Below are 22,464 nucleotides of genomic sequence, written 5' to 3' on the forward strand. Positions count from 1 at the left end.
ATCCCTTGAGCTACCGTAGTGCTTAATTTACAGAACATGATACACAAACTATTTCCCTGCACTATTCATTCACAGCCTCCTCTGGCCACTGATAAATATGCAGTGAACGCAAAAAACCTGATCCGCATCTAGTCAGATGCACCCTGCAGTTAGCGGTTTGTAGACAATGTGAATACTATTTGTTACCCTTATACAAACAAGGGTGTTTCTTTGGAAATAATAAAAAAAGAGTAATGCAAGCACCTAATCAGGAAGACTGTGTATTTGTGTGTATTCTACTGTGTGTGTATGTGTGTAATACATTCAAATTACTGAGGCGTGTGTGCGCACCTGTGTTTTACTATTTCCAGCTATAGTGGCTCTTCTCTAACATATGAGCTTTGCAAATTGAAAGAGAATATGAGTTGAGTGAAGCTGCTTTCCTTTGTTACCTCAAATCACCTAGCTGGAGAATATGAAATAGCTGTCATGGATAACACAAGCTGCAGAGAAACAGCTACTCCACTGGGCATTTCTCCTGTGTGTGTGTGTGTGTGTGTGTGTGTGTGTGTGTGTGTGTGTGTGTGTGTGTGTGTGTGTGTGTGTGTGTGTGTGTGTGTGTGTGTGTGTGTGTGTGTGTGTGTGCTCGGCTGCATGTTCTGTGTTTGCACTTGGTTTAAGTATTAAGCGGAAGAGAGTGAGCGAGTGAGTGGGAGGATTGCTTTAGTTTATCATTATCATGTGCGTACCACAGTCAGCGCTTTAACTGGAAAAGGTGACATTAATTCTTTTCCAGCTTCTCATGTAGAAGAGCATATTATCCTCCACTATATCACTGCACTGTATTCTTTGCCAGGAATGCTTCCTTGTTTGAGTCATAGCTTGCTTAATTATGCATCTGCAGTAGTCTTTAGAATGGGGATGTATTAATGGGTTTTGGATTTGGGTTACATTTCTTTTGCGGTTGAATAAATAAAAGCATTAGCAAATACAGTACTGTGCAAAAGTCTTAAGGTGCCTCTCATTTCTTTATTTTTTGATAGGAAAATGGGAAACAGGTGCAGCAATTTATTAAAATGTACGAACAGTAGTCTTCAGGAATAGTTCTCCAGGCTTCTTTTGTTCTGTTCTCTGTCCAGATTATCTCACATTGCTTCAACAATGCTGAGGTCTGGGCTCTCGGGAGAGCAATCCATGACTGATAGTGTTGCATGTGTGCTTTTCTTTTTAGATATGCTTTTACTGCACTGACAGTATTTTTTAAAATCAATCTCATTCTGAAAAATGAAGCCGTTGCCGCACTTCCTAGATTGTATTTCATTGTGGACTGAAAAGACAGTACTTTTCTGAGTTCATAATTCCATCAGTTTTGACAAGCTCTTCAAAACCTGCCTGAAATTCAGCCCCAAACCATGACAGAGCCTCCACCATGTTTCACAGATGGCTGTAGAAACTTACTGTTCTCTCCTGATCTCCTCCTCAGATATCGACAATGATTTAAAAGCGGACAATATTTAAAGGAAATCTGTGAAAGACCTTCAGAAAGACTGAATAACTAATGCTCAAGACCACTTTGACAATGACTGAAAATCTTACTCCATGGAAGAAAATCTAAAGACATGAGAGGTGGCTCAAGACTTTTGCACAGTGCAGCATGTGAATGTTGCTTTTATTTCTCAGATTTAGTTTTGAGATTTCAACTTCAGTCTGGCTGATGTAAATTTGACCATTATTGCTTTATCATGGATGTAACCTTAGTTACATATATTGCTCAAGCCCAGTTCTACATTTAGAGTGTCATAGATTTATAACGTGAGATGGATCACATGTATTGTATGAAGTGTAGGCTAGCTGTATAGTTTCAATCCACAAGTATGACTTGAAATCAAGTCATACTTGTGGTTTGTAGTGTTTTCCTCCCTGATTTCCCGTCGTCTATGATAGTGGTCTTATACAGCTGCTCCAGCCTAAAATAATCAGCTTCCTTCTAACTTTAACTCTTAGTGGTCCAGTGGTCTTTGTCTCCACTTTTTCCTCTTTAACCCTTTCATGAACAAAGCTGCTGTCTCCCGTCTCTTTCTTTGAGAGTTCGTTTTCAATCATTTGTTTCTGCTCCCCAGCCACCTCTTATTCTCTGTCACAAAGGAAAAAAAGTCTTTTAAATAGAATCAATTTACACTAAGGAGCCCAGGGGGTATTAGAAACTGCAGCACTTAATTTCACAACTTCAAAAAAAGAAAAAAAAAACCACAGAGGGAAGCTGTAGCTTAAGGCCGTTAGCACCATTCCCAGAACTTTTATCTTGCTGTAGTATAGTAGGGTGTGGGGTCTGGTTATGGTTCATCACCTGAAAACAAGATTATGCAGAGAAGAAAGTACAGCAGTGTGTTAAATTTCCTCTGGATGTGTCTCTGGGTGAATTCACATGCATGCTTTTCCAACTGGCCTCTGTTTCACTTCACCAGAGAAAAAGGGGGTAGTTCATTGCCAGATAAGGATATTCAATTAGTTTGAGTCTATGGAAGGCTGCTGCAACAGTCAGAGCACGCTGGAGCCGGGTGACATATGGTAAGGGCTCTCTGTTAGAATAGAATAGAAACTCGATATCTTCTCATTTCATCTTGTCACTGTTTCAGTAATTTTCCCAGTGGAATGTCAGGCATATACTGTCTGCTTGAGTAGATATCATTTTTCCTCCTTTTTTCAACAGGAAGACCACATGGAAGATGGCTAGAAGAGGGGAAATGTAGCTGAAAGATTCATTTGGATTTTTTCTCCATTGGTGTTTATTCTCCATAGAAAAATGTGCATAGTGTTTAGGGACAATGTATTTATTTCATGAACTGGTGTGTTTACAATTGTCAGGAAGATATTTGGCTCTGAGATCCTAAAAAATATGAGAATTTGTCTGAATCCCCATAAGTGTGTCTTTCTCTCCCTCTCTTGTCCTCTAGCTTCTCCTCTTGGCTTGTGTCTTCCTCCCATCATAAATCTCAAGCTGGATGTTTCCAGGCTACTCTCCAGTCAATCTTTACTGAGTTTGTTGCGCTATCGATCTGTCCTGTGCTATAGGTTGTCCTGGCTTCTCTCTCCGCTATTGATGTTTGTGCCTCGGGGAAAGAAAGAAACTGCCTCAGCCTGAATTTACTGGGGGCCAGTTTTCAAATGACTTACAATCACCTCGCAATGAAAATAGAAATTGTCAGGCGGTGCCATTTATACATTGATGCTGTTGTAAAGTCTCACAGTAGCGAATGAAGCTTTGTAAGAGTCCAAGATTGTGGGATTGTAATGTGGATTATGGGCACTTAAGGGTGATAATGCCACTGTGGAATATAGGGCCACTGTGGTGCTATTGGGATGTCAAATAGCCACCCAGGGAGTAGTCGCCTAATGAGGTTGGTTTAGTCCACTGGGAACACATAAGCCAGCCATATTTCAAGCTTTTGTGGTTTGGTGTGTTTGTGAGTCTTGTGTCCCTGACCACATGCATTACTGAGCACGCTGATTAATGGGACAAAAGGTCAATGGCATGAGAAACTATTTAGGGCATAAATCATACAAAACATAATGCCCCATACGATCCTACATACATTCTTAGACATGTAATTTTAAACTACTGCTACTCCTTGCACTATTGATCATTAGCAACAAGCTATTCAATGAAGTTGAATTCAATTTATTTTATAAGGCCAGATCACATCACATCTCTGAGCACTTTACATTGTAAGGAAAACCTTACAATCTCACAGAGACACCCACTGATTGTCTATAGGCTAGAGTTGGATGTCTCGAGACCGGTCTTGGTCTCGAGACCACTTTTACGTGGTCTTGGTCTTGTCTTGGTCTCGCTGTCTCGGTCTTGCTGTCTCAGATCAACATAGTGGTCGGGAGATTTGGAGTCAACAGTATCCATGACACACAGCGTAACGTTCGATAATGTATCATGCGCAAAAGCTTTAGCTCTAAGAGCCGTGCTTAGAGAGTGCTTTGTAGTGAATCAGAATAGTCGACTCCCATTGAGCGAGAGCCGGCTCCTCCATTAATTTCCTTTCGCTGCTCAGCTGTCACACAGTGACACACAGTGGCTCAGCCATGCTCAAATCCCTCCAAATTGTAGATTATAATCTTCAGTTTGATATTACAATTTTATCTATATATAAAGTATAACTGAAACCAGTTACATATTTCCCATTCTTTAGACAGTTGTTGGAGGTGATCGCTGTTTTGTCAGATGACTTTGGGGCCAGTCAGTACCATCATGTCAGCCCTCAAAAGCACACAAAAGTTAGTCTTTTTTGTCCCGGTCTTGGTCTCGGTCTTGGTCTCGTCTAGACTTGGTCTTGGTCTTGTCTTGGTCTCGATACCCTCTGGTCTTGGTTTTGTCTTGGTCTCTGATTAGGCGGTCTTGACTACAAGTCTACTATAGGCATTGCTCGGCAGATGTATACACGGATCGGTACCTACTATAACTGAGCCCCACTTTTTTTTATAGGCTCCAGCTCCAGGAAGTAAAATTCCCATTCATTTGTTTCCATTAGCGTTTCAGAAATGCTTAGATAAAGAGTTCTAAGCTGTGACCCAAGCCAAAACTACAAGCTTGGCTTGGATCACAAGAAAAATGTAAAAAGACAAGGCAAAAGGTCCACGACTGTGTAAATAATTACAAACTCATTCCATAATGCACTGCAAGCCCCAGATTCCACCAACCTTGTTAGATTTAAACCTTCTCATTATCCTAGTACTCTGTGACGTAATAGATTGTAATATATTTTGCGGTGTGTGAAGAAAAGCATAGCTTAGTTATCGATACAGTTCAGTGCTGTGTTCTTGACCGCAATCACCGTTCTTGTGGTTTCTGGCGTTTTGTACTCACTGAGCTGACGTTTGCAGGTTGAAACATTTGCATTAACAGTGAATTAACAGTGGTATAACATCAAGATGTCGCTGTTTCTATTTAGGATTGAAAGTTGTTTTTAAAACAAGTGAGCAACTGTGGTTCCGATAGGAGGACATACCATCACGTTGCAGTGTTGTCCCATATGGAAAAGAAATAGTAAAAACTTATATGATTTACTCATGAAAGTGGCCACTTTCTCATTACTTTCATATATTGTTTTAGTAAGTATCCAAAACATACAAGTTTCAATATATAATTTTTCAAGGGATCTTATATCTGTTTTCACTCTTGTATGCTTTTCATACAAGTTTCACACAAGACAGATACAAACTTTATAAGATTTATATATATCTTTTCCATATGGGGTGTCTTATTTCAACATCATGGGTCACCGTCAAATCTCTATGGATTCTAAATTCCATCTAAAATCTATAGTCGCATTCACATACATATATTTACATTCTTGTTTGGCGCTTTCTTTTTCATGCTCTGTTGCATCCACCTTGAAAGTCAGATGTCGCTCCTGAGTTCAGTAGTAAAGTCAGAAAAAGAAGGAAAAGCACGATTTGTTTAGCTCCTTAGCAAGTTACAGCCATTCATGCATTACTAGCAATACAGCGCAGTGCTTGTTTTGTTGCACTTAAAAACACTACAGCACGTTCACAGGTAGACTCTTTTCACAAATACACAACACTTAAGGATTAGATATCTGCAGCGCAGATGTTGAGTTCGACAGATGTGTGCGGCTGCCGTAGTGTAGTAGTTGACACATTTGAAAAATTCCTGGTTTAACACAAATCCCCTTTGGTTTACACCAGAAAGGACGTCTACTGCCAATTCAAACATGCAGCACTACCTGCTGTTGCCGCTGAAGGCAGCTTTTTCTTAGTTTTGCTAATATTTAAGCAGTGGATTGTTAAGCCGGGGTCTTTGGAATTGCTCTAACCTTGTGTCAGTTAAAATTTCCAACTGGGAATTTGGAAATTGGGAATTTCAACATCTAATTTTAAGTCGCACACACCATCAGCACCATTGTACTCACTGCTTGTAGTTTGCTCTACACCTGTAACAAAAGTTAAGAAATAAATGACTGGTTTATGTCATCGTGTCGCAAAAAATGGGGCTAAAAGCCCCACTAAAAACACCAGTAAACTGAAAGCCAGGCCGCGACTGCTGAAAACCTTCCAAAAGTGCCACCCCACCTTGCAGCTGGTGAGAAATGAGCATTGTGTTTCCTTTGGGAGGCAGTTAATGCTGCTGTTTGCCTCTCTAGAATATTAATACCGCCTCCGTTCATTATGGCCAAATATTTGATCATACTTACTATACTAAAAACATTGACTCTTTATTTTGTGGATATATTCACATTTCCTTTCCCTTTGTGTTCACTGTGAGCATGTCCCAGAAACGGATGGCACAGGTCCCCTTTTTGAAAGTTTTTGATGTTGACGTACTGAATTCAGTTTCAGTTCAGTTTCATTTTATCGTGCCAAAGTTTTTATTGAGGTAATTTAATAGAACAAAAGGAAAGGATGACTGTAGTGCTGTGTGAGAGAAGGTATGATTTCTGGCCAGAAATGTCTCTCACAGAGTTCGTCAAACACCTGTTCTGTCCTTCTAAATGGGTTATTGGCACAAATCTGGAATCAATCAAGCAATCAGGCATAATGGGAGTCTCTGAGGGTGAACTGGGCAATACTGTTGATTAGCTGAAAGAAAGAAGATGCTTTCCTGTTTCTACATGCAGTACTTGATTACAGTAGTTCTAATATATTTACTCTCCAACCATGCAACATTTAAGGATCCACACACGGCCAGATTTAATGTACATTTTATTTTACTGTATATTATCAATCTCAGTTCACACGTTATGGTCTGTTCTGCAGATGAGTTTGTAACAGCCCTCTCCTTTAATTTGCTGAAAATTAAAATTGTCCCTAATGAGGCAATGGGTGTCCCACAGGAAAAATACCCCTCCTCCCATTAGTTCTAACGCCAATCTCCCCAGGACCTAGATTATAAAGCACACACTCACACATGAAGTAACCTTGTTGGGTCCTAATTATAACAGCTTTGTGTCTCAGTTGAACACAGTGCATTATTAGTCCTAACAATATCACGTTCCCACAGGCGTGTACCTGTGTCCTTCCTTCCGTGAAGGCTTTGTCTTGTTTTTGGCTACTTTTTCTTTCATCTCTAAATGCAGCAAAAAGAGGGCAAGAGGGAGGGTGAGCTTAACAAGACGCCAATAATTGTCTCTGTTATCAAACAGGCCATCAATCTTAATTACAGGATGCGTAGAGAGTGAATTTCCAGACAGTGATTCTACCACTGAGTTTAAAATCTCATGGACAATAACTAAACTCAGTACAAAGAAAACTCAGTACAAAGAAATACAAATCAGACCCCATGCTGTTACTGCAGATGGTTTGGACCATTTGATGGGCGTCTGTATTTGAACCAGCTCCAACCTCAGCAATTTGTATGATAGGATCTAATCCTTAAGTGACATTCTGGGCCACACTCCATACCAGTTGGTGGCGGTAATGCACCTAGAAGTTTTTTGCACACTGCCATAAAAACAGAAGAAGGATAAGGAGTGGAACAGGAGACAGGTAACTCAAAATGCAGAGAAAACACAATTAATGTGGCATTTACAAAGCAGTGAGCGAACAATATAAATCTAATGTGTGCACCATTAGACATGTCTTTGTCTATGATTGGCTTATAATTGAAAATTTACTTATACAGTAATAATGTCAGTCTGTTGTAAGTACAGAAACCTAAATAGCATTGTTTTTCTATTTTGTTATAGAACATGAGGTTGTTACAAAATACAAGCAAAATTTTAATTATTTGTATATGCACATAATTATTTGGGCAACGGCAGCTTCTGACCTATTTATGCTGGCAAGCCCAGCTGGCCAGGATTCATTTTGCAAAGTGAAGAACAAAAACCTATCACACTGAGAGCAACAGGGCATGCAGTGGGTCTGAAAAACAGAAGCAGCAATGCTTCTAGGGTACCAGGTTCTAAAACACACAAAGAAGACCTTCAATGCTCTAAAATGACAGAGTTACACAAATTAACTGTGATTTTTTCAGCAGCACTTTCATGATGTGAATCTCTCGTTCCACCACATCCCAAAGGTGCTCTCTTATACTGATTTCTGGTGACTCTGGAGACCATACAGTACAGTGTGAATACAGTGAACTCATTGTTATGTTCAAGAAACCGATTTGAGATGATTTAATCTTTGTGACATGGTGTGTTATTTCTCTGGAAGAAACCATTAGACAACCATCATGGACATGGTCAGCGACAATATTTGAGCAACCAAAAGAAAATATCTCCCACACCCTTACAGCTCAACCACCAACCTGAACCATCGATATTTCATATTTTCACATTTTCATAAAATTCTGACACTATCATCAAAATTCTGCAGAAGAAATTGAGACTCGCCAGACCAGGCAGCATTTTTCCAATTTTGTTGTCCACTTTTGGTGAGTCCATGTAAATTGCAGTTTTCTCAGTTCGTAGCTGATAAGAGTGTCACTCAGTCTCTTGTGCTGCTTTAACTCTTCTGCTTTAAGGTTTGATGCGTTGAGCATTTAGAGACAGACTACTACATAACTTTGAGCTGAAAGTACGGGAAAAGTAACTCAAACACACATTTCAACCAAGCACTCTGGCTATTCTCTGACCTCTGACAAAGCATTTTCACCCAGAGCATTACCATTCACTGGATATTCTCTTTTTTTCCCTTTTGGATGGGTGGGAATTCTTTGTAAACCCTAGAGATGTGTGGTGACGTCAAAAAATCCCACTAGATCAGCAGTTCTCAAAAACTCAGACCAGCCCATCTGGCACCACCAACCACGCCACGTTCAAAGTCACTTATATCACCTCTCTTCCCCATTCTGATGCTCTGTTTTAACATCAGCAGCACATCTTGACCATATCTACATTGTCTTAATAAGCAGTGCAAGAGGTGTACCCATTAACTTGTTACAAACCTGCTCTAGCCTCGCTCCAGGCACACGACCAGCTCACCTCAGCGCACTTCAAGTTGTTCAGACATTACAGATTGTATCAGACATGTGAACTCAGTCCGACTTTACATTTCTGTGTATCCTGTGAGAACTTTGAACGTCTGCTTTCTCCTTACTCCCTAGAACTGCTGTGTCTTCACAAAACACTCAGAATAGCTGTAGCTTATCCCGGAGGTAGACACCCCTACAGAGATATGAGGGCATGAAGTATAAGGTGATAAGGCTGAGCACAAAGAGTCTCACCTTTTCCACTACTGCAAGATAACAGGTTTAAAATCATGGTGTTATTCCTCAGACCTGATGTGTCTAAAGAATATGCTGTTCACCTTTAAACATTTAATGTTCCAGCATGATTCATTAAATATATAATTATTTCAATCAGCTCAGCACACAGATAGCTCTGACAGAGTAATTTCCTTTATGAGTGTGGGGCTGCAGCTACTGGTTATCCCCTGTCTTTGCTAGTGCTGAGTAATGATCCACATGCTGGCTAGGGATGGATGGAGGAGCCCTGTTTCCTGCTGGCCTGTCAGAGAAATGTGACAGCGTCTAGTGTGCAGGGACAAACTGGAGAGTGTAGCCTGCAGCTCTCAATCACTCCAGGGGCTGGCAGAGACACCCATAGGGAGCTGTCTGTCTTCTCTTTCATTTATCTCTTTCTGTTTTCACCCTTTTATGTTTCCTCGATTTCTAGATCCCTACCTTACTTTGTCGCTTTTCCCGCGTCTCCCTCATTTGTGACCTTCCTTTCATATCGGACTTGTCAGCATCTGTCGTCTGCTCGCAGATTTTACACAAACACATGGATCTTCTCAAACAATTTCTCCTCGAGCTCGTTTTCGTTGCTTTACGCTGTCTGCATCAATATCCAACCTAATCCAGAGCGTGGCAGAGACTCAGCATGTACTTCTATCACACATATGCAACCCCCCGACCACCCCCACTCCTCCTGCCACACACACACACAATTAAACAGACTGGCACCCACGTGCTCAAACTTACAAACACTCACCCAATTAATATTAATAATACACTATTCCATTTTAGAGTATATAAGCCTTCAAGACTACAACACAGGAGTGAGGATTTTCTATTTGATTTGAGCTGGATGGAGAATGAAGCAGAGAGGGAGAAATGCAAGACGAAGAGTTGCCATCATCTAAACTGTTCTGCACTGAGGCTTTTCAATTTCATTATAAGTCTCAATTTCAAAAAGCCTGAATGCTACGTGCTGTTCAGCCTAAAATTGAGCTGTTGGTTGGCTGGACAGGCAGCCCCCACCCATGGCTCCTCTGTGGGGTCATCAGGGGATGACAATGGTCCGGCTTGCCTTTCTGCTGTTTAGTCTGGGTGAAGGGAAACATATGAAAAGCAAAGGGGCTCGGGTAGCTGGCTAACTGGGTGAGAGTATTTTGGAATTGGTTGGGTGCTCTGAGATTTTGGAAAGCAATGTGAGGACTCTTGGTGTAAAATCTGTAAAGGACTCTTGAGTTATACAAAGAGGAATCCAGAGTTAGATTTTAGTATGTTTAAGTTGTCTGCTATTTTTATTGTGCATATTTTCAGTTTTATTATCACACTCTGGTTTATTTTTTTAGCACTAAAAAATCCTTCTCTGATACACACCAGCTCATAGTTTACTCTGAAAATGATTTTTTTAACCCATATGAACAAAACATGTAGGCCATGTCTTTAAAAAAAAAACAAAATTCTTTTTCTTGCTTCTGTTTTTGAACTTGAGCACTTTTTCCTTAAATGAGTTTACAACAGCAAGTGGATCATACATTGACTTAAAATAGCTAGCCTGTCCCTGGTTGGTCCTTGACCATAATGAGATTTTTAAACAAACAAATCTTCAAAACACTTTTATGGCATGAACAAGTTCCTGCTTCCGTATGGAGGAAGTCTTTCATGGAGTGCCAAGCAAACTCCAACCAGTGACTCTGGAGTTTTTACCCAGTTGATCCCCTCTGATTTAGGCCGAAGTAGTAGTTTGCTTTAGGTCGATGTCTTGGAAGAAACTATGATTCTGGCCATAAGGTTCTCTGATACTAGCTGCAGCAACTTGCTTCAAAATTGTCTGTTCAGAATACAGTCTGTCTGTGATTCCCTTACAGTGACCACAGGACCTGCACCGGGTCTGAAACCATCAGACATGGAGCTTGATTTGGCAACAAAGTGGTTTTTCCATCGGAAATGAGACCGTGCATAGGGTCACAGTGGTTTCTTTAGTGAAGATAGTAGATTAGTGCCATATTTCCCCTGATTCTATCCACTAAAGAGCCTTTTGAAGCTTTGCCTCCTTATTGTGGTTCTCTATCAATGGAAAGAATTGGGGCTTTCTATACTTACAGCCAAGCTTTCTTCAGGCACGACAAATACCACTTGTACAGTCAACTCTTGTTGGTCAATCTATCAGCCAGGACATCACTGTGGAAGTCCAAAAAAACAAAACATTATCAACACAGCAATAAACAGGCTGGTTATGTAATGTGTCATAGAACTGATACTGTATGTGTACCGAATATAGTAATTTACTTTGTTGCTTATTTTTGCAGTTTCCTTAGTTTCAGTGGTCAGCGTTGTCTTTCCATCTTGTGCTGATGTACAGTTTACAGTGACAGTTTAATTCCCAGGCTTGCAAAATGCCTTTAAATCTCTGGCGCCAGTTCTCCTCTTGCCCTCATGAGCTGAATCTGTCGGGAGTTCTTCTTGCTGATGCTCATCATCTCTGCTCCAATGTGTCAACACACAGGTGTTTAGCCTGACTGTGTGTATTTATAGTCTGAGTATGCCAATGGACAATCGCAAACAAATGTTTGTTGCTGGCTAATTGTTCCTACAGGTAGTCTGACCAATGAGCAGTGCTCACACCTAGTGAGAACTGCAAATTAACAGATAACTAGAGAGGGGGAATCTGTACAACTTCTTTTTCTTTTTTGCATTTTTTTCCTGCTAAATCATTGCAAGATTTTAGAAGCCAAGGCCAAAACATCCAGCATCAAAGGTAAGCAGATGCTCAGCCATAACTTGTGAGTTATATAAAGTATGATGTAGGCTAAAAATGTTGTGGCTTAAATTGTTGACATCACTAAACACTAGTAAGTTCAAGGTCTCATGTCTCATGAAACAGCTACAAAATGATGGTCATTTTGTTCTGTTCAGAACATGAGATGAGCAGGATATACAGTTGGGTGTGCCTAATTTTGTATCTGCCAAGAAGAGCTTTTATAATGTTTTTTTATTTTAATTTTTTTTGCTTTTAATTCAGTTTCAGTTCATTCACTGAGTGCGTTTTTTCTTCTTCTTTCAGTTTAGTTTTGTGTTTGAAAATGTTTAGACTTAGTTTATTTTTTCTCTTATTAATTCCAGCCTCAGTTTTAACCTCTCTAATTATAATTGCATGGAGGTTATATGTCGAAGACAAGATATATGAACACCAGTAAAGATAAAACAAGAAAATCACAGAAGTTTTTGAAAGCAGCTGACTCGGTCTTGCACACATACAAAGTCTCAAACATGTAAATAAATACATCATCAGACAAGTTTCGATTTTTTCTTTTCTCTTTTGTACCTGATCAACAAACTTAAAAACTAAGTATATTACATAATAACTAACTGAAACTTTACACCGATTTATTTTATTTTTTTCTTACGTTTTTTTTTTTGTATTCTTAGTTTTAAGGTTAGTTTTAATGAACTATAATAACCTTTCTATGAATTTCCTAATGTGGGAGTATGGCATTCCAAAGCGCAGCATTAATTTGTACTGCATGATAGGGCTGATCATTTAATTTGTTTTCACTGGAGGTGAACACTTGCTTCTTAAGAAGTCACACCCGTGTGCAGGTTGGGACAAAACACTGGTGCAAATCAGGTTGGACAATGGGCAACAGAAGCAGGAAGTCGGGGAGTAGATGGGCGTTCACAGCGCTTTTAGACTGGAAAGTGTGCCCGTCACATGCGGTCAGCAGGGTCCATATTAATGCTAATGACCCGTTTTAAGCCAGCAGTTTCGTAGAAGATCTGCAACGAGAGGCTGCGTTCACTGAGCGTCCGACACGTGAATGACAATGGTAAGCGAGAGAGAGCGGTTGGATTGCGCAGCGCTGCTCTGCGCTGCTGCATTTCTTACTTTTTAAACGTACTGTTTAAAAAAATATTTAATTTGACTGAAATGAATGGAAATGTTTGCATGGAGCGGTATGGTTGATTTGCAGTGGAAATTGTGGAAAAGCTCAGAGTGACTAATTTAGATTTTTCAAAACTTGCTCAACAGTGACTGTAGTGACTGTAATTAATCTGTTGGAAATATTTCAAAATTTTCAGCCATGAAACTGAGTGAAAGGGACGTGTTTATGGTGGAAAGTAGATACCACCAGGAGAAAGGAGAGAGGACTACACTGGCCGGGCGGCACTCTATCAGGCTGGTTTATTAGTTTAGTCCAGGGCTCGGCAACCCTAGGCACGCGTGCCAACTGATGGCACGACCATAGCTGGACTGGCCATCGGGCATACCGGGCATTTGCTCAGTGGCCCGATGATTTTTTTTTTTTTTTTTTTTTTTTTTTTTTTTTTTGTAACGGTATAAACAATGAAAGGTGGTGGATTGGCCAGATGCTGGCGTAAAATAACTCAGTTGTTTGGTGGTGGCTGTGGCGGAGCTTCCACAGATTCAGTAACATTAACAAGTGGTGGAGGCCAGCAGGTGGATAAGGGAGAGGGAAGGCAGGAGGAGGAGAGGCAGCCGCTGGTCCGAGTGTCAGGTGAACTGAACTTCAGGTAAGAAGTTATAACCTGCAGTCTATCTGGGTCGGCAGGTGTAGTTTATTTTCGTTGTGCTGACTTTTTACAGTCAGTTACAAGAACTCATACTGCGTACTAGCTAGCATGACAGAGTTTCTATACAGCTGGGTGGGTGCTATGATGTTACTGATAGTGAACTTTATTTTATTCATAAGGTTAGTTAGTAGAGTTGCCAACCATCTTAAAAAGACGGAATCGTCCCGCATTCACAGAAATTATTACCCTTTTGGTGTTGTCTAGGATGGAAAAAGACACAAAGGTGGATTTATTCTGTCGTTAGCCGCACAGCTGCCTCTTCTTCTCCTCTCATTCTCTCCCCTCCCTCTCCTGTTGCTACTTTAATCATGAAACTGATCAATAATCAGCTGATCGGCTTTTCTCTCTTGTTTGTTTATCGCCCACTTTGCGCCAGAACGGGGCAATCACGGAGGTCGCGCTAAACAACAGCACGTTTAAGCTTGATCAGCTGTTGTTAGAATTTATTTAATATTAATTTCTAGTATCAGCTGAGGTTTGCTGGAGCCACAGCTGTAAAAGCTGCTGGTCATGATATCGGTTTGGTTATGTGATGAGAGGGAAACATGAAGATGAAACCAGGAGATGTCCTTACTGAATCATCAGAGCTGAACAGGTGATGGAGAAACAGGTTTACCTTTTAGGTGACATGAATGAGTTGAAGAGAAGTTATGAACTGTTTCTGAGAGACAAATAACACCAGGATCCTTTTTTAAGTAGCTGACAGCTGGTAACTGTGCAGGGGCGGGTCTAGCAAAGTGTTGCCAGGGGGCCAGGTAGAGCATTAACAGCGAAAGGGGGGCACAAAGAAATACTTTCTTATTCTCATTTAAAATGTCTGGCTGTTATTAAATAATTATCTGAATCTTACAACCAAAGTTTTTATCTGATGTAAAATGTATAGAAATCATGCATATACCAACAAGACTGTACATCACTGTCACAGCAGCGTCTGTTTTCATTCAAAGGCTTTATGGCTTTAATACCTGGTGGGCTGGTCTCTAGTCAAAATTTCCCGGGCTGTTTTTTTTGTCCCAGTCCAGCCCTGGGCACGACACGCAGTGAATTAATCTGAGAGGGTGCATCAAAAAATAAATGGCCCCGCCAGCGGTGCACATCGCAAATTGGGACTTTCAGGTGTATGGACCAATGTTTTATTTTCTGATCAAACCAGAAATCTTTAATGAGCAGCTGGATTTGTCTCGCATTAACTGGCTGAGTTAATGTCAGTTAATGCAACATCGAAGCAGCTGGAATCCATAGCTTGCATTTTCACCTGCTGGACATCACTACCTGACAAGTTTAACTGTCTTCAGAACATTGCAGAGGCCTTATTGACAGTATTTGGCTCTACATATCTGTGTGAGCAGATTTTCTCTCACATGAGTGTCCTCAGGTAGCCGTCTGAATGCTGGACACTCGGAGACCTGTGTCTCTGAGTGGGAGACCAGAGATCATACATGTGTGTCTCTGTATTAACAGACATGCCATATTGGCTTAGTTTATTTTTCTTATCATTGTTGTGAGGAGACCACAAATAGCATTTGCATTTTCTGTTGTACAGTTCATTTGCTGTTATGGATAAAAAGTCTTTTTTTGTTTCAAAACAGCTGATAACTATTCGCTGATAGCTGCCAACATCTGCAAACAAATATAATTCTATAAAGTGGTCCTATATATTGTGTAACTGTTCATATAGAGCGTTATTAAATTTATTGCTAAAGCAATCATATGGCACACTGACTTCTGAGGAAATTTTAAATGGCACTCGCCATCAGAAAGGTTGCCTACCCCTGGTTTAGTCTATTGAAGTAAGCATACTAACACACACTGATTTACAGACTCACTCAAAACACAAGGATGACTGTCAGGAAAAAAGCCATCTTATACATGTGAAACGCTTGAGTCAGAATACCTCTGTGTTGGACGACCTTTTTACTGTACATTCTCACAGAAATCCACAAGCGATGCTTGAAGTAGTGGTCTTCAGTAAGTCTCTGTGATATAATTTTTTTGTCAGCTTTTATAGTTTGCCATCCATATTTGCATATCAAGCATCTCAGGAAGTTTGACTGAGACTAAAAATAACACGGGATCAGCAAGAAGTGAAACTTCAGTGTTATTTACCTCCCACACAAAAGTTGGAAATTATCTCTTGAGAATGAGTGACATCATGTTAATAACATTTAAAACCAAAGGAATAAGGATATTTTGCAGTTGCTCACCAGTTACTATGACAATCCCAAGCATTTAAAGGAAAGACAGGCTTTTCTGCTTTGGATCTTAATGCTAGTAAAAGGACTTTATTGATGCATTGGTAATGACTTTTGAAATATTTATTAGAATTTAATAAAATGGCTTTCTAAATACAGACTGCTTATGGTTGAGATCGATCCAGCTGTATTTTGCGGGATGATTCAGCTCTGCTGTTTCTCTTCTGACGCAGTCTGTACATATCTTTGATTCACGACTGGTGATATTTTTTGACATTTGTGTCTCAAGAATTTAGAGTATTGTGGAAAAAGTCCCTTTCTGCTTCTCCATGAAACTTGTCTTTGGATGGAAGCATGACATGCTCTAAAACCTCCTGGTTGAGCGGCTGTGTTGACTTTGGCCTGGATAAAACACAGTGGACCAACTGCCAGCAGACAACATGGCCTTCAACATCATCAGACTGCAGAAACTTTACACTGGGTTTTAAAATACCCTGGATATTTACTTTAATCTTCCACTAAACTCCAGGACCTTGATTTCCAGATAAAGTGCAACATAGCATAGCATTGAATCCACTGGCTGTCTGGCTTGGGATGTTCTGTGTGTACTAATAATAATTTGAGATACTGGATTTCTGATGGGCTATAATGAGTAATCATTTGAAATTTATATTTAAAAAATTACTGTTTTGAGATGCCTTTTGTATTGGGTTATGTTGACTGCTTCAAGGGTTTCCTGAAGCAGAGGAAGCCAGAGGAAGGCATAATTTGTGTGAAATCTTTTCAAACTTTACTTGACACTGAAATAAATCCATATTTGGGGATTCTAATCCTCGATGTCAATAAGATGCAAACTGTTAGAATTAATTTAAATTCATTCACAAGACCCTTTTATCCAAGAAGCTTCTGCGGGAAAAGTTAGATTAGGAAAATTCAGCTCCTCCTGTTCTAATTATATCCTCTTCCATCATCTTTGGTAGGACTGCCATATCAGCATCTAATTCTGCAGTCTTTCCTGTCATTCAAACGTAAAGTTCACTCACTTCAGTCTTCACAAGTGTACAGAGGTCCTAATGGCACAGATTAAAAAGCAATTTAATACAGGAAAGGGGATTAGAAACACTATGGGCTGCACTTATCCTTAACCTTTAGTCCTGTTCTCATGGAGCCACAATATGTGCAAGATGATAGCATCACAGGCCCAGAGTTAGTAAATTTCCATTAGGGCTGCCCTTCTGTATTCCCACCAGCACATTTAAAGGCATTAGGCATGCTTTGTCAGGGCTGATAAAAAAGGGCCAGCAGTGCTATCGCACACCCCTGACTTGTTTCGGAAAAAGCACTGTTCCATGTGAAGTTTTCATAACCCATTATGATAATCGGCCCAAGTCTCTGAAGGGCAAGGGATAGACCGGCAGATAGATGCTTCTGGGGTGACTGCTCTATAGTCTCTGCATGGATTGAACATTTTCTGTCTGCGTTGCCGGGGCAGAAACTCATTCCTATCTACCAAGAACAGCAGAAGTGATATAGGACTCAGTAAAAGAGGAGGCACATCTCATAGGAGGCACATCTCATAGCATCGGGTTAGAAGGTGATTTTAAAACGAAAGAGAAAAAAATGAGTCCCCATCCCCCTTATAATGAAGAATATACTGTTTTCAGTGGTGAAAACTTAATATTTTCACAAGGATGCTTGTGTCATCCTTTGTTCTTCAGCTTTCCTGTAAGCTTGCTGTGCCTTCAACAGACATGAAAAGCAATAAACACTTTATACTGTTTTGTTAAATTAGTGAGAAGCTGGGACACCTGAATCAAGGAGATCCGTGTTATTTTTTTCTTCTTCTTCTTCTCCTCTTTTGGGCAGCTAGCTGCTCATCTCTGCAGGGGAAAAATGTTTGTCTGACAGGAAAAAGGGCCATGCTGTGCATTAATCATTTATATCTAAATTTGTGCTGCGCAAAGATTCAATTTTCTGCACTTTGTAGGGTCCAATATTGGTTATATGGTTTTATTTATACATCAAAACCCCTTTCATCCATTATTAATTTATTTTTGAGCCATGCAGTTTGGATGGCATTTCTTGAAGGGGAGCTCTTTTTGTGGGAAAACCTCCACAAAAACAGGGCACCAAATGTTTAACAGGAAAAATCCTGCTTTTACTACTCACAAAAACAGGCTGTTCTTAATGAAGAGCTGTAACTTGGTTAGAAGCTATCAGTTTGTTACTCAAGGAAAAACCCTCCATATGTGGGGCTTTGAAACCAGAACTATTGCTATTTTGATTCATGCTGTACGCTTGGACACATGTCCTGCTAAGCACTAAATTTGTCTCCTTTTATAACCAATATTGTTTTGCAAGATCCTCTCGTCTCCGTGCCCTCTCCAGAGCTGCAGTGATGTAACTCCCACATCAATGCTCTATTTAAAGTCTAAACCTGTGCGTCTCTTCAACCTGCTGTCGGTTTTTACACCTTTAATTATTATTATTATTATTTTTTATAAAGTTGTGGTAGTATTGTGCTAATTCCTTTGCTTCCTGTTCACAGGCCAATACTGAGCAGAAGAAGCTGAGCCATGCTGGATCCAAGCCCTCCCTCTCTGAGAGCTGTGGCCGACTCCCTCAGATAGCCATGAACACCTGCAAGTACAATGGTGGAGTGGTGAGACCACTAGTGGGCAGCCTGGCGTCCTCGTCGCGCCGCAACCTCGCGGAGCTTGACTCGGAGACGCAACCCTTGCAGACGCTGCACAGCTCTGGCCTGGAGGTGGTGGTGTCCAAGGGCAACGGCGGCGAAGACCCCAGCAAGGCATCCAACGAGAGCTTGGTCAGGGAGGGCAGTGGGCGGGGCAGTGGGCGGGCACCCCAGAAGAAGAACAGGGACATTGGCTACAAGCTCGGCCACCGGAGGGCGTTGTTTGAGAAGCGGAAACGGTTAAGCGATTACGCTCTAATCTTTGGGATGTTTGGGATTGTTGTCATGGTGACAGAGACGGAACTGTCATGGGGGGTTTACACTAAGGTAGGTTGTGCGTGCGTGCGTCTGTGTGTGTGTGTGATGCATGAGTGGGAGCCCTGTGTGTTGTCACTTCTATTGTTATGTTTGAGTTGTGTGGGGTTGGCAGCTGTCAGTTTCATGAAGAGTGATTATTAGCACAGACACTGACGTACAGTATGCAACAAAGCAACTGGGAGTATTGCTCCAATAGAAGTAAAAAGAAGTGTCATGTGATCTGCACAATGACTAATAGACTATTTATTCTATTAAAAGATATTGTCTTTTTGGAACTTGTTTTGTCTTTTTGGGGTTTTTTTTTGCTGGTAGGTCTATTTTTGTCACTACTTAAAAGTTTTAGTTATTGGCATTATATTGGCACGTACCCAAAGGACTGATTCCATTGCTATTGCTATTATTGGCAGAAGGAAACTGGGATAGTGGAGCAAAGCGGACATCAAGAGCCATAAAGATTCATACAAAGAGAGATAAAGACACATAGAAATGAAGAGGTCGGCAAGTGAGAATAAAAGGTGGGAATGAAGTTCCAGCTTTTTCAAACTGCATCAGTTTGTAGGAGTGGCAATGACGCAGCACACTCTAGAGACAAGAGGGACTCTTGAACGAGGACACTGGCGAGGCAGTGGGTTTTCAGGGTCACTGTTGTGACCAAGCTACCACCCCTTGGCCTGTCATTGTCCATCAGTGTCAAACAGTCAACCCTAGTGTGTCATATATGGGGGAAGAATATCCTTCACTTAGTGCGGCACAAGTCCCACCACATTATTTTTTACTGTGGAGCTGACACTGCAGCGATATGATAGGTCACAGAGCTGTTTTCTTTCTTCTCTGGAGTCAGTAAAAACAAAGTAGAATAGAAGAGCTAGTGTTTGAAAAGTGCACGGTCTGTTGACTGTTCTCAAGCCTTGAGTTTTGAGCTGTCACAAGCGAGGAATTAATCTGACTGAAAACCTGATGAATGGATGCCATAATACTAGTTTCATACTACCATGCACCTAAACACAAAGCACTCTTCCTGACACAACCCCAAGGGGACAAAAAGCCCCCAGGTTTCTCCGACTGGCAGTGAGCTACTGACCTTTAGTATGCCAAGCAAATCTGTACACCACTACAGAGCCATCCCACTTATTTAAACTTCTTTATTTAAAAAAACACAAAAAAACCACTTGAACATTACAACAATGACATTTCTGTTAATAAAAGCAACAAAAGTACAGAGCAGAAAATCTTAACATTATGTTGCTGACAGGCACAGACTGAGATGTTAGGATGATTGCTGAGTGGCCTGCTAAAGTTTACTATGAGGTATAACGTTTGTTACATTACATTAGCTTGAACATTCACATAACATTAGCAACTGCAAACGTGTGTCACAGCTGATCTCCAGGATAACATAAAGAGAATGACCTTTTGGAGGTTGTTAATATGATCTAATACTTAACTGACTTGAATTCTTTGAAAAAATGTGGATGTGAGTCTTTTAAGAGCTTCACTAAAGTGGAAAAGGCTCGTTTGCATGTTGCTTTTGTAAATCACTTAACCTATCACCTCTCGGTCATTCTCCTCAAATGCAAAGTACTTCCAAACCCGACTCATACTCTCTGTGAGACAAGGACATTGGAAGGCCCCCTGTCAGTTCTATAAGAATTGCAGCTTTGGCATATATGTTGCCTACATTACTAAAACAAAACGAGCACTTTTGCAGTTTGCAGAATGTTGGTATTATCTGGTCACATAATCTGAGGATGCTGCATGCTCATATGATCGCACATCCTGCTTTATTGTCCTTTTTTTTTAATCCTCGTGTACAAAATGTTGATTTAAACTCTTAAGAAAGTGCTCAACAAAGTTCTAGTTCAAAAAATATTTTTCTTGTACTTTTTTTTAGGTCAATTTGACTTCTTTCTACAAACAGTGGACTTGTCCCTTACTGGCCTTAGAAGTAATTCTGGTTTAAGGGGCTACTGCTTTTTCTTTGTTGATCTTTTACAGTCAGTCATAAATGAGCTTATAGTAAATAAACCACTTTCTGAACAAGACTTTTTTTCACTGTCAGCAGAAAGAGAGGAATGCAGCATGCATTTGTGAAAATTTTAAAGCTGAAAATGCATAATGAATCATTAATTATTCATATGATGTGCTTGTCTTAATGGGTATTTTTACTTTATGTGTGCAGGATTGGAGTGTGCTAACTGTCATGGTAATCATTATGGGCAATTAGAAGTTTTTCAATATTTTGTGAATGACATACTGAAATTATTTAAAAAGCATCAATTTTTCCCTTTAAAAAAGGGATCGATTTTGTTTTTGCCTGTTTTTGCCTGTGTGTGCATTTTAATTGTGTTCTTTCTTTCATATGTGTGTGAGGAAGGGTTTGTGGCTCTAAAATATAGTAAGTTGGTGGGGTAATCTATAGGATGATTTATGGGGTTTTAAGAAAGTCAATAGATTTGTCTGTGACTGTTACTGAGTTTTGTTCAGTCCATTCATCATACTGACCTCAGCTGAAATGGAAATGACCTAATGTCTCTGAGCAGCACCGCAGCCTTCCCACATCAGACAGGTAGCATGTGCTGTGGCTGGTCCATTTTTCCATCTCACGTCCCGTCATGGAGCAGACGCTCGCGGCTCAGCAAAGGTTTTCTGAGCCCTGAAGGAGGGAACATGTAAAGAGGCAGTGAGCACTGGGACTTAAAAATCCTTGAACCTCTGGCACGTGGATTAATTGGTTTACTCTGTATTATTTCATCAGGGACTTTCAAAACAATTTCAGACATTAGAATGTCTTGAGAACATGTCGCCAACCTGAGGGGCAAAGCAATCTAGTTGATGGCTAAAAATAATTCTGTAATATGGACCACCAAAGGACAACATATATTGAGAAGCAAGGACTGTCATCTCACTGGCAATTATGAATGATATTTCCACTTGGTTTTTTTAATCGTTTGTCGTCAGTGTTGTTATTGTAATAACAACACTATGATCATTAGCCTGCTGCAGAGCAGCATTTTTACACCATGGTTGTTAAATTGATTTATCAGTTGGCATTTTACCAACATAGAGGGTTGGGGGAGGATTTGAGTAGCACAGGTTCTCATTTTCTAGATCTACGGCCCCCATGTACAAACGCGTACACACATACAAAGAGCTTTCCTGCGTGAGCATCCAGCCGGCCTATTTATCATCAGCAGTGCTCATTGTGCTGGCCCCCTGCTAATACCATCCTTGCCTTTTCTGCACCTACCATTAAGTGGAAAGTCCCCCTGTTAGTGCTGGGCTTTGATTAATTGGTAGTTTAGATGGTGGGAAATGGTGTCCATAGATAATATCAGGCTACACCTCCACCTGCAGCTGTATTGTTTAGCAACATCCTGACTGCGCTGTTCGTGAAACCCCATTATGTGGGCTCTTGTTGAGCTTCAGCTAATAAGTAGCGTGTGTGTGTGTATATGTGTTAGTGTGTGTTTGAGGGTGCTATG

General features: G+C 40.5%; 1 protein-coding gene across 1 annotated transcript in view; it reads left to right on the top strand.

The window, feature by feature from the left end:
* kcnn1a (potassium intermediate/small conductance calcium-activated channel, subfamily N, member 1a) overlaps nucleotides 1-22,464 on the top strand; it is a 67,860-nt gene that overhangs the window by 15,826 nt on the left and 29,570 nt on the right. Inside the window, exon 2 of the mRNA XM_085389332.1 lies at nucleotides 18,518-18,991. Coding sequence (XP_085245458.1) covers nucleotides 18,518-18,991 — 474 coding nt within the window. The remainder of the gene's footprint in view (nucleotides 1-18,517; nucleotides 18,992-22,464) is intronic.

Source organism: Rhamphochromis longiceps, linkage group LG18 (genome assembly GCF_057381845.1).
Source record: "Rhamphochromis longiceps isolate RC_006_pf linkage group LG18, R_longiceps_female_GT1.1, whole genome shotgun sequence".
NCBI lineage: Eukaryota > Metazoa > Chordata > Actinopteri > Cichliformes > Cichlidae > Rhamphochromis > Rhamphochromis longiceps.